The following is an 11,432-nucleotide window of genomic DNA, read 5'->3' on the forward strand; positions in this document are numbered from 1 at the left end:
CCGCCGATTTTGGTCTATCGATTGTAACATGAAGGAATACTTTTGTGAGTGCCGGCACTCAAGTGGTATTTTCTATTGGCTGCGGTCATCACTTAGCTCCAGACAGTTTTAGGTAGATATTTCATCTTGTAAGTATATTAATTTCAAGAAACCTGTTTTTTTTTTCATATACCTACTAAGCTAAATGTACACGGATATTAGTCAATTGGCGGGTTTATGAATCCTTGTGCATTTTGATTTATTTTAAAGATAACGAAGAAAGTAAACGAATCATGCTCGAATATGTTAAACTCTTTATTTTCTTAAATAATTATTTACAAAACTTTATTTTTATACTTAAAGCGTGATAAAACTATGAAACATTTATTTTAAAGTCTATTTATATAAAAATTTAAGTTTAATGTTATAAACAAATTAGCAAATAAGACCATAAAATATTACTTTCATATAGTGCATGATAAAACTTAAATATTTATTTTATAGTATATTAAAAGTCAAAATTGATTTAAATGTTAAAATAAATAAGATAACTAGACATTAAAATGATTCAAAAATTATAAAAAATAAATACATACGTATAAAAGAAAAATCTTAATTTCCAGTAGGTACATGTTTAAATTTGATTCTTCTCTTCGCTGGTTTTATCTGTGGTGTTTTTGTAAATATTCTTTTGCAGATCTCCGAGTTCAATATACTCTGGTGAATCGAAATCTATTCTTCTTCTAGTTATTGCAAGGGCAGTTCTTCTCGAGACATGACGTTTCGGTGTTCTTAATACGGGAATATGTTCAAAGCGTTCAGAATATAATGTTTGGATATCTTCGATGATTGATGATTCATGAAGTAATTCATTATCCAGGTATTCTTCTTGTTGTTCACTCCCGCAAGAGTCTGTTTCACTGTCACTCTCGTATTTTTGAAACTTCGGGAACGGCGTCCTTCCGGGTGGCGCGATTGAGGCCCGTACTTCAACATCTGGTGACGAAGCCAGAGAGCCTTTCTCTGTAAAAACATATTATGTTTGGTCATTTTAGCACAGCATAGTCTGGCAATAGAATAAAGTCACAATTAAAAGTACATTTGAGAACAGTCAGTCTTCCTTCTTCAAAATGTTAAAAACAAAATAAATGAGAAAATCTAAGACGTAAAAATATCTAGAACTTGAGGTATCAATCAGCGACTAAGGTTGAATTTTGATTATTCGGCGAATTCTAGTAATTTTAAATTTGTATAAAACAATTCACACAGAATAGTTGGAGGTGCTCACTTGCTTCAAACGTGTCCGTTGTCTTTCCCGAAAACAAGCTCACAAACTTTAATTTGTAAATTCTAAACATTCTGAATTCGATCAAATTAAATTTAAATACTGAGATAGCAGCAGAACCAACACTACAGAAGTACTAATGTCACTGAAGGCTATCTCCTGTTTATATACTGTTGTGCTTTGTGTATTTAGTGCACGAAATAATTAGGTTTATTAGTAAATCACCCTGGAGTGATTACTTAATTATACGGTACTTACGGTAGTTACCAGCAGGTAATTAGATTTCCAGTAAACAAACAATACCTAATGCTTAATGCAACCCTTTATATCTCCAATTTTAGTGATTAGAATTAATTAAAAATCGATTTATTTTTAGTTTAGTCATTAAGAAATGATATCAGTGTATATTTGATAATGAATGGCTTAAATAAAAACGGACCTTTTTTCGTAATTTTCGTTTAAACATCAAATATCTCGTGAATTGTCTGCCCAGCCAAGCTAGTTAGGCTTACGGAGGGCTTACGTAAATGATCGTTGATTTTTTTCGAACTATTTTTGGGAGCTGCTCTAACTGTTTCATTCACATGTAACTTTTTTTATCTTCAAACCGGAAAGTATTCCTGCTACGACTCAAAAATAGGCAGAATCGCGGTGACTCTTGCTAGAGCACGTTACTAGAGTGCGTCAGAATACGTAAAGTCAGCAACTAAGAAAAGCTGGTGCGTGTCTGCAGGATTTTGATGCGAGTATGGACCAGGGTTCCAGTCACAAATTTTCGAAAACTTTTAGACCCAACTAAGTAGTTTTCAAAATACTTCAACACTCAAGGGTTACGCACAGCTCCATGTCATGAAGTCATATAGATACTATATGAACAAAGTTTACCATCTCAGTATAAGATGAAAAATGAAGAATCACAAACACAACATATACACATAAAATTCTACTGGTTTTCTAAATAACTTAAGGCGGAACAATTTCCATTTTTCTCTTCGTCTTAGATTTGGAGTAATATTCCTCAATAGCACTAAAAACTTGTGGTGCCCTTAATCCAGAAGGCCATAAGATATTGAAAGATCGGAACAGTTAGGACTTTGAGCGTAAGTGTCCACTGGGGTTAAATACTTTGAGGGCAGGATGAGACTCCCTCACAGATCGGAGATTGTCAACTAAGCTTATGTTGCTCATTTTTTTGCCCCTACCTATTTACTGGTAGCCTAATGGACTACCTTCTCGACGGGGCTCACCCTGAGAGCATGTTTTTTTTGCTTAGATGAGTGGACGAGCTCACAGCCCACCTGGTGTTAAGTGGTTACTGGAGCCCATGGACATCTACAACGGAAATGCGCCACCCACCTTGAGATATAAGTTCTAAGATCTCAGTATAGTTACGACGGCTGCCCTACCCTACAAACCGAAACGCATTACTGCTTCACGGCAGAAATAGGCAGGGCTGTGGTACCTACCCGCGCGGACTCACAAGAGGTCCTACCACCAGTTACTAATACTGGCCTTAGCAAGAGCATTACTTCGCAGAATTTACCATCGGATTGGAATCGCGACACACTGAGAAGATCCGGCGAGAAATTCACTGGGTTCTGTCTTTGAATTATTTGTAATCGGTAAGGTCGATTCGAGTTCGAAAGATTCTTATGGCGGGAATAGAGTAACTGTGCCTAATTCAAGACGAATATTAGCAGAAGTGTCGGGAGGGTGACCCCTTTTGAACAGCACGGCTATATCATTCCCGATCCTGCGGACCGAATGGAAAGCAGTCGACGTCGCCCAAAACACGTCATCTCGGATCCTCCCAATCCACTAACGGTGCTTTTAGGTACTTCAAGCACCGGTCACCGTTCTCGTCGAACCCGTCGCTTGCGACGAAGGGCTCGACGAGTAAATTAACTCTCAGACACAGCCCACTGAGCTTCTCACCGGATCTTCTCAGTGGGTCGCGTTTCCGATCCGGTGGTAGATTCTGCGAAGTACGGCTCTTGCTAGGGTTCGTGTTAGCAACGTCATCAGGTTTGAGCCCCGTGAGCTCACCTACTAAAGTTAGGGTTACGCTGAAATAGCCACTAGAATAGGCTATCAGCTCAGGTAGGAAAAAAAAAAAAACGGCTATGCTCTTCGTGGGGTTAATGTCGATACACCACTTCCGGACCACTGATCTAAATTGGTGGGCGCAATTGCTCATCACTGTTCTACATTAGAATGCTCTCTCTCGTCCTGTATCCTAAAAGCTTCAGCTTATTGTCGTTTCTTGAAATGCGTCCATGTTTTGACTTATTTCTATTGCTTCGTACCTCCAATGTAAAAGTTAAGTTATAGGCAAAAAGTAACCATAATAACCGTAGGTACCTCTTAAATTATACTCAAGATTGGATGGGGGACGGTTTCATTTAAGCTATTATTTTGTCCCAGTGGATACTGATAAAATTACTAAAATTAAGTAATGAATAAACTAGGTAAGAAAAATGTCGATTTAAAGTTACTTCTAATCATTAACTTGGAAATAAAAAGGGTTGCATTAAGCATTCGGTATTGTTTGTTTATTAGAAATCTAATTACCTGCTGGTAACTACCGTAAGTACCGTATAATTAAGTAATCATTCCAGGGTGATTTACTAACGACTCTAATTATTTTTGGTACTAAATGCACAAAGTACAACAGTATATAAACAGGAGATAGCCTTCAGTGACATTAGTACTTCTGTAGTGTTGGTTCTGCTGCTATCTTAGTATTTAAATTGAAATTGATCGAATTCAGAATGTTTCGTATTTACAAATTGAAGTTTGTGAGCTTGTTTTCGGGAAAGATGACGGACACGTTTGAAGCAAGTGAGCACCATCCAACTATTCTGTGTGAATTGTTTTAAGATTACTAGAATTTGCCGAATGATCAAAATTCAACCTCAACCTTTATTATCACTGATTGATACTTCAAGCTTTAGATATTTTTACGTCTTAGATTTTCTCATTTATTTTGTTATTAACATTTTGAAGAATGAAAACTGACTATTTTCAAGTATACTTTTAATTATGACTTTATTTTATTGCCAGACCATGCTGTGCTAAAATGATCAAACATAATATGTTTTTACAGAGAAAGGCTCTCTGGCTTCGTCACCAGATGTTGAAGTACGGGCTTCCATCGCGCCACCCGGAAGGACGCCGTTCCCGAAGTTTCAAAAATACGAGAGTGACAGTGAAACAGACTCTTGCGGGAGTGAACAGCAAGAAGAATACTTGGATAATGAATTACTTCATGAATCATCAATCATCGAAGAGATCCCAACATTAGATTCTGAACGCTTTGAACATATTCCCGTGTTAAGAACACCGAAACGTCATGTCTCGAGAAGAACTGCCCTTGAAATAACTAGAAGAAGAATAGATTTCGATTTACCAGAATATACTGAACTTGGAGATCTGCAAAAAAAAAGTTACAAAAACACCACGACTAAGGACACAGCTGTTTAAAAACAAAACCAGCGAATGAAAAAAAAAAAGAAAAAAAGTGTACTAGAAATTAAAACTTTGTAGTATTATAAACCTATATTATATTGTTAATTGTAATAACTAATTAACTCTGTTATTGATATAGATCCAAAATAAATATTTATTTTGAATATACTTTAAAATATATGTACGTATATACTTTATAGTTTCATCATGCACTAGCTACGTGTGAAACTAATGTTGTGTAAATAATAATTTATGAAAATAATTTAAGGTGCTCAAATAATGATAATAAACTATGTACCTATGTAACAGCTTACTTCGTTTTATTTTTATCATTAAATCATCCCTTAAAAATCGAAATAAATTATGTATTCATAAAGCGACAGTCTTTGGAACGAGATCAGGCTATATTGAAAATGAAACGCAGACATTTTAGTGTATTGTTTTTTTAGAAACGACTCACGGTTCACTCATAATAAAGTGGTGTTCGGTGTTCATAGACATCACAGCATCAATGCCTCCATTCAAGAAACTAATCCTGAGTATTCGGCTGGAGCAAGAGAGCTGTGTAGAACTTAGGGTCTTGCAAAGTTACCCAGAGGGGCCAATAGGAATGAAGGGGCTGAGTTTAGGGAGTTTTCTGGAAACAGTAATGGAAGTCGTAATGGCCTAAAGGATGTGATTCCCAGTGCGATATACGGCTACGCAGATGTTCGAACCTGAAGACAGTTACCGATTTTTCTGATGAAATACACACAATGAACACATTTTCACGAATTACTTCAACGATTAGAATACCACATCGCATAATAAAAATGATACCGGCCAAAAAATGGGGCGTATTTTGAGGCCCACACGGGTAGGTTCCACCAGCCCGCCTATTTCTGCGGCGAAGCAGTAATGCATTTTGCATGGTGGAGGGAGCACCCGTTGTACATATCGAAGTAAGAGCTGGAAGTCATGCCTCATGCCTCAGCGGTAGGCAGCGGCTTGGCTCTGCCCCTGGCATTGCTGAAGTCCATGGGCGACGGTAACCATTCACTATCAGGCGGGCCGTATGCTCGTCTGCCTACAAGGGCAATAAAAAAAAAAATCAAGCAGAGTGGTAGTATTTTCGTCGTAATATTATTATTATTATTTTCTATGGGCTCTGATATCTAATGAATCACTTGATACAAGAAAGGCCGTGGATTAGTTCACCCGTGGATGCAATAAATATAATTGGAAAACAATGTTTATATGATAAACTTTTTAAGGTTCAACAACTTTACCGTTGTCTGCTCAATTAGCATTGTACCGTCCTGATAATGTAGGTATCGTCCTGTCTTTCCACTTCGAGTTCTGTGCTTTACATTCAATGATCCTAGTAGTAGGAAATATAATAAATTGAAATCGGAAAAGGTATATGTTTGATAAATATGTCATTGATGGTTCACAATTGATATACTTTACACAATTCATAATACGTTTTAAAATTGAATACTGTACATATATAAAATTATTGTTACATGAATGTGTGTTACATATTTATGAGTAATGTTATTCTGAATATGCGACATTTTCTTTCTTCAAAATAAGTAATTATGAAAACTAGTGGCCCCCGGTATGTAGTCGAAATTCGACTGTAATTAATGAAAATTATAAGTTAGTAGTTAGTTAATAGTTATAGTACACTATTATGATTCTATTGTCAGACTTATAAATTTCTATAATCACAAATTTCGCCAAGACTACACTTTAGACAAATATTAATAATAAACAATATTTAATCTATGCTCAATTTGACCACAGAATATAAGCAATAAGAAAAGTTTGACAATAAACAAATAGTATGCATGCGTGTGCGTGTCAAATACATGGTAGTGTGTGTAATGTTTTTTTTATTGATTTAATGTATTTTATATGCATAATTAAAAAAAAATATTAGCATTCTGCACGCCTTCTCTATATTCTCTATAAGTGTGGGAAATTTCATACTCCTCAGTCCGCGCGAATTTTCGTAAAAAGGGGTACAACGTTTTTAATTCACGTATTAATATATAGATAGATAGGTAGATAGGTAGGTAGGTAGTAGATAGGTCCACTGTCGTCGACTCAGCCCCGATTCAAAGCATACTTTCAGAAGTAGCTGTATTCGGTCAGCTCCTGAACAAGCTAGAAGGAGAGACGCTAGCGGTCACGAATCATCCAGTTTCTGAGGACCGAGCAAAACGTATAAGTGTACAGGCCAGCGGATCTTCTACCCACCTGGGCCTAGTTTTCAGAAACATCCGCTGAGATTGGGCTTCTCGTATTCAGATAACACTAGGACGGAGATCAACCACGTCTCTGGTAGGAAGGCCATCTCGTCACTGGTAATCAGAATCGAGCGGTTCCGCCAACAAGTTCAAGGGCTCCATTCTGTCCATCACGCACGTTACCTCCAAGGAGATTATTCGATAGCCTTGTATAGTTGTATATTTGTCGTCGTGGCCTAAAGGACTGGTGTTCGAATCACGCAGGCGGGTACCAATTTTTCTAATGAAATACGTACTTAACAAATGTTCACGATTGACTTCCACCGTGAAGGAAATCGTGTAGTAAAAATCAAACCAGCAAAATTATAATATGCGTAATTACTGATGGTTGGGCCTCCTTTAAGTCCGCACGGGTAGATAACACCACCCTGCCTATTTTTGCTGTGAAGCAGTAATGCGTTTCGGTTTTAAGGCTGTGGCAGCCGTTGTAGCTATACTGAGGCCTTAGAACTTAAATCTCAAGGTAGGTGGTGGCATTTACGTTGTAGATGTCTATGGGCTCCGGTAACCGCTAAACACCAGGTGGGCCGCGAGCTCGTCCACAAAGCTAAGCTATGAAAAAAAACCTTCACCGCGACAGCGCGCTGCGTCTTCTGCATCAACTTCGCCATTCTGACGGTTAGGGACTGCCCCATACGGGACCTCTATACATAGACATTGTCTGCACCAGCCCCACACAGAGGGCCCATACCACCCTGTTGAGTTCGCCTCACCTCAGATGTTGGGAAAAAACCGGCATGATCCACCGGCCGTTCCCATCAGCCTATGGATACGGCTAACACGTAAAAATAAAAATCTCTTTTTAAATAGCACACGAATAAAGTAAAAAGATAAAATGTACCTACAGGTGTAGTTTTGTTATATAACTTTCGTTATTACGTGTAAAGAAAGAAACAAAGTTGTTACACCTACAAAACTGACATTAAAATGTAGTTAATTCGTATGTTTGTGGCAAATTTATCATACCTATTTTTAACCTAAAACAAGTAATTGTCATTAACGATCAATAACAATGGAGCAATATAGATCACGTGTGTAATACATTAGAATCAATATCACAAAACATCCGGTCACCGTCCTCGTCGAACCCGTCGCTTGCGACGAAGGGCTCGACGAGCGAACTAACCCATAGACACAGCCCACTGAGTTTCTCGCCGGATCTTCTCAGTGGGTCGCGTTTCCGTTCCGGTGGTAGATTCTGCGAAGCACAGCTCTTGCTACGGCCAGCGTTAGCAACTCTCCGGTTGAGCCCCGCGAGCTCACCTACAAACGTTAGGGCGAAGCGGAAATAGCCTCTCAAGGCTATCAGCATAGGTAGGGGAAAAAAAACCCATTAAATACAGGCTATGTCCATGTCACATTAATAAATTCTATCGAATTTCGAGATTTTTCCATTTAACAAAGAACAATTCATATTTTACTATTCGTTTTACTATTGAAATAAATTTATTAATATACTATCAATCAATATCTCTAAAATAAATCAAAGTGAACAATGTATTCATAAACCAGCCGATTGGCTGATATCCGTGTATATCCGGATTAGTATATAATTATACTATATTTATTTAGTTTCTTGAAATGAATATACTTACAAGTTGAAATCTCTTAGCCTAAGTGGAGCTAAGTGGTGACCGGAGCTAATAGGTATGTAACTATGAGACCTTAGAACTTATATCTCAAGGTGGGTGGCGCATTTACGTTGTAGATGTCTATGGGCTCCAATGACCACTTAACACCAGGTGGGCTGTTAGCTCGTCCACCCATCTAAGCAAAGTAAGACGCGTAGCGCGGCACTCAAACAGCTGTCTATATATTTTTCAATTTCAAGGAGAATTCCCATCTGCGAGAAGAAGACGTCGCCACCGAAGGTTTTGAGTTTTGATATAAACAGCTTCCTTCAAGCTGCTGGTTAAATAATACCTTTGACCCTTGGTCGAGCCCAAAGGCAATTCAAGCCTTAAAAGCAATCTCTTATGAGATTCAACAATTCAACAACTATTCAATTTCATGCCTGATCTGATCCTTTTGTATCGATCCAACCAACGACTTTCAGTTCTTCCCACTTCGAAGTTTATTTTTCACGATAATAAATATTAACTATTAACTTTCCATGACATCAAAATTGCTATACGCAAAACGGAAAAAGCAATGTATTATAATTGAAATATTTAATAAATACATAATAATTTATTTACACAATTGATATTTTACTTAAAGTTGGTGTATAATTTGCATTATCATTCTTAATATTGTACATACATATGTATGTATATACGAATTGTTTAGAATAATTAAAAGTGAAACAAATGCGTTCGTTCGTCGAATTGAGATAACGAAATGACCTTATTTAAACATGAATCAAATTTTAAAATCAATAAGTTCACGTGAAAAAATATTACAAAGATGTGCTTTTGTTAATTCTGTTTTGTTATATGCTAATATGTACGTAAGTTAAATAAAAGTGGCATATTTGCATTTACGAAATTAAATATAATTAATATTCATAGCCTGTAAAGATAAAAACATAGCTGATATCTAATTTAAATTGTCACAGCTATATTTTTTGCACTTTGTGGGTAGACTAGCATTCGGCCCACTTGATGGTGAGTGTTTACCGTGGCTCATGGACTTCAGCAATGCCAGGCGCAGAGCAAAGCCGCTGTCTACCGCTTTTTTTTTTTTTTTTTATGATTGTAATATTACTGGTGGCCCGGAGGCCTTTCCAGATTCACCAGGACAGGTGGGCGAGCAAAGGCTCAGCCAGGAGGGGTGGGATTTGCTAACAGCTACCCGAGCGCCTCCGAAGGAGACCTAACAACTCAAGAGTAGCTGCTTCGCGAATGAATTTACTACCGGATCGGAATCGCGACCCTCTGAGAAGATCCGGCGAGAGACTCAGCGCGCTGATTCATGGGTTAGGTTGCACGGCGAACTCTTTGTCGAGTTCGATGAGTACGGTTACCGAGGTCCCTAAGCCTGCTCCTAGTGTTAGAGCTGAAGGCGTCTAGTGCGAAGGTTATTGGATCTGATGGATCCGTAAGGACGTGTCTAGGGCGTCGACGGTGACTGGCTCCTGCATGATCAGGATTCGGGGAGTAGTCAGTCTACCGCTTAATACTCTCCACAAGCCTCTTTTGAAGAAAGACATGTCATAGCGCTCGAGAAACACCGTGGAGGGGAATTCCAAATCCAGATGGTACGTGGCAAAAAATATCTCTGGAAACGCACTGTGGATGAACGCAGTTGCTCTAGGTACTATGGATGAACTCTACTGCGATTGCGGGCGGTGCGATGGTAAAAACGAGATGATAGATCATCTCAAACAATTGCTCAGAGCACTGCTCTGACTGCACACCTCACTGACACTATTGCTTCTAACTCTAGCATTTGTTTATTCCTTTTTGACGTCTTTAAATACTTTTTTATATTAAAAATAGAGAATATCTATTGAGTAATAACTCTTTGTCGAGTTCGAAGAGTACGGTTACCAGAGACTTCTCCTATTGTTAGTGCTGAAGGCGTCTAATGCAAGGGTTATTGGATCTGATGGATCCGTAAGTACGTGTCTAGAGCGTCAGCGGGGACTCGCTTCTACATGAGCCTAGCAACGATGAGGCGATTATCATGACGCCTTATCGAATTCACTTATTCACACACCTATCCAACACCTATCCAGCACGGTTCCCCGTTCTCGTTGAACCCGTCGCTGGCGACGAAGGGTTCGGTGAGCAGATTAATCTACAGACAAAGACCGCTGAGTTTCTCGCCGGATCTTCGCCGATCCGGTGGAAGATTCTGCGAAGCACTGCTCTGGCTAGGGCTAGTGTTACCAATGTCCTTTGGTTAGAGCCCTGTGAGCTCACCTACTCGCCCGGTTACGCTATCATAACCCCCCAGATTACCAGCTTAGGTAAGAAAAAAAACTCACTTCAGCTGATCCAGGTCTTTTCTTCCCCCCGGTGAAGGTCACCGAGCGACCTGAGGGAACCGAGGCCGCGCGGCGCGCTACCAGCACTCTAGAGCGTTGCCAAGGAGAAAGATCTTCGATTTACAAAAGAGCAACCGGTTGGCGGTGCATCGCATCCCGACCTGGCAGGCTGGTTCTGGTCCAGCGGGGTATTCCAGGACACCAGCGGGGTATTCCGGGACACCAGCGGCACTATCTGGGCAGCCTGACGGGTTGCCGTACCGAGACGACCGACGCTTCAGAGACTTCGATTCGTCTCGAAGGCTCCGTCGGTCGGGCGTCCTTGGGGTGAGCTGCGCCGTCTGGTTGTAGTGTTGACCGCGGCAAGCCCCTTATCTCATGTGTGTAAAGAGTGCAGGGGAATCGTTTAATGGGTAGGGTCCTGAAAACATCCTTGGGCCCGCGGTCTCACAGTCGCGGACCAGTCCCATATACC

At 39.4% G+C, this 11,432-nt stretch overlaps 2 protein-coding genes across 3 annotated transcripts; one reads left to right on the top strand and one right to left on the bottom strand.

The window, feature by feature from the left end:
* Positions 1 to 276: 276 nt before the first annotated feature.
* LOC101738308 (uncharacterized) lies at positions 277 to 1,396 on the bottom strand. The gene is made up of 2 exons (XM_004928136.5): positions 1,268 to 1,396; positions 277 to 1,002 (listed from the first exon to the last, which is right to left on the bottom strand). Exons 1-2 carry the CDS (start codon positions 1,335 to 1,337, stop codon positions 614 to 616), a joined length of 459 nt encoding a protein of 152 aa, XP_004928193.1. The 5' UTR covers positions 1,338 to 1,396; the 3' UTR covers positions 277 to 613.
* LOC110385575 (uncharacterized) lies at positions 717 to 4,870 on the top strand. Of its 2 annotated transcripts, none has more exons than XM_062673778.1 (2): positions 717 to 859; positions 4,371 to 4,779. In XM_062673778.1, the coding sequence occupies exons 1-2, from the start codon at positions 832 to 834 to the stop codon at positions 4,745 to 4,747; spliced, it is 405 nt and encodes a 134-aa protein (XP_062529762.1). In that variant the 5' UTR covers positions 717 to 831; the 3' UTR covers positions 4,748 to 4,779. The 2 variants fall into 2 exon arrangements, with proteins under 2 accessions (XP_062529762.1, XP_021204960.1); XM_021349285.3 differs by lacking the exon at positions 717 to 859 and adding an exon at positions 3,977 to 4,105 and having other exon boundaries at positions 4,371 to 4,870.
* The last annotated feature ends 6,562 nt before the right edge of the window (positions 4,871 to 11,432 follow it).

The sequence above is a fragment of the Bombyx mori genome, chromosome 18 (assembly GCF_030269925.1).
Source record: "Bombyx mori chromosome 18, ASM3026992v2".
NCBI classification, from domain to species: domain Eukaryota; kingdom Metazoa; phylum Arthropoda; class Insecta; order Lepidoptera; family Bombycidae; genus Bombyx; species Bombyx mori.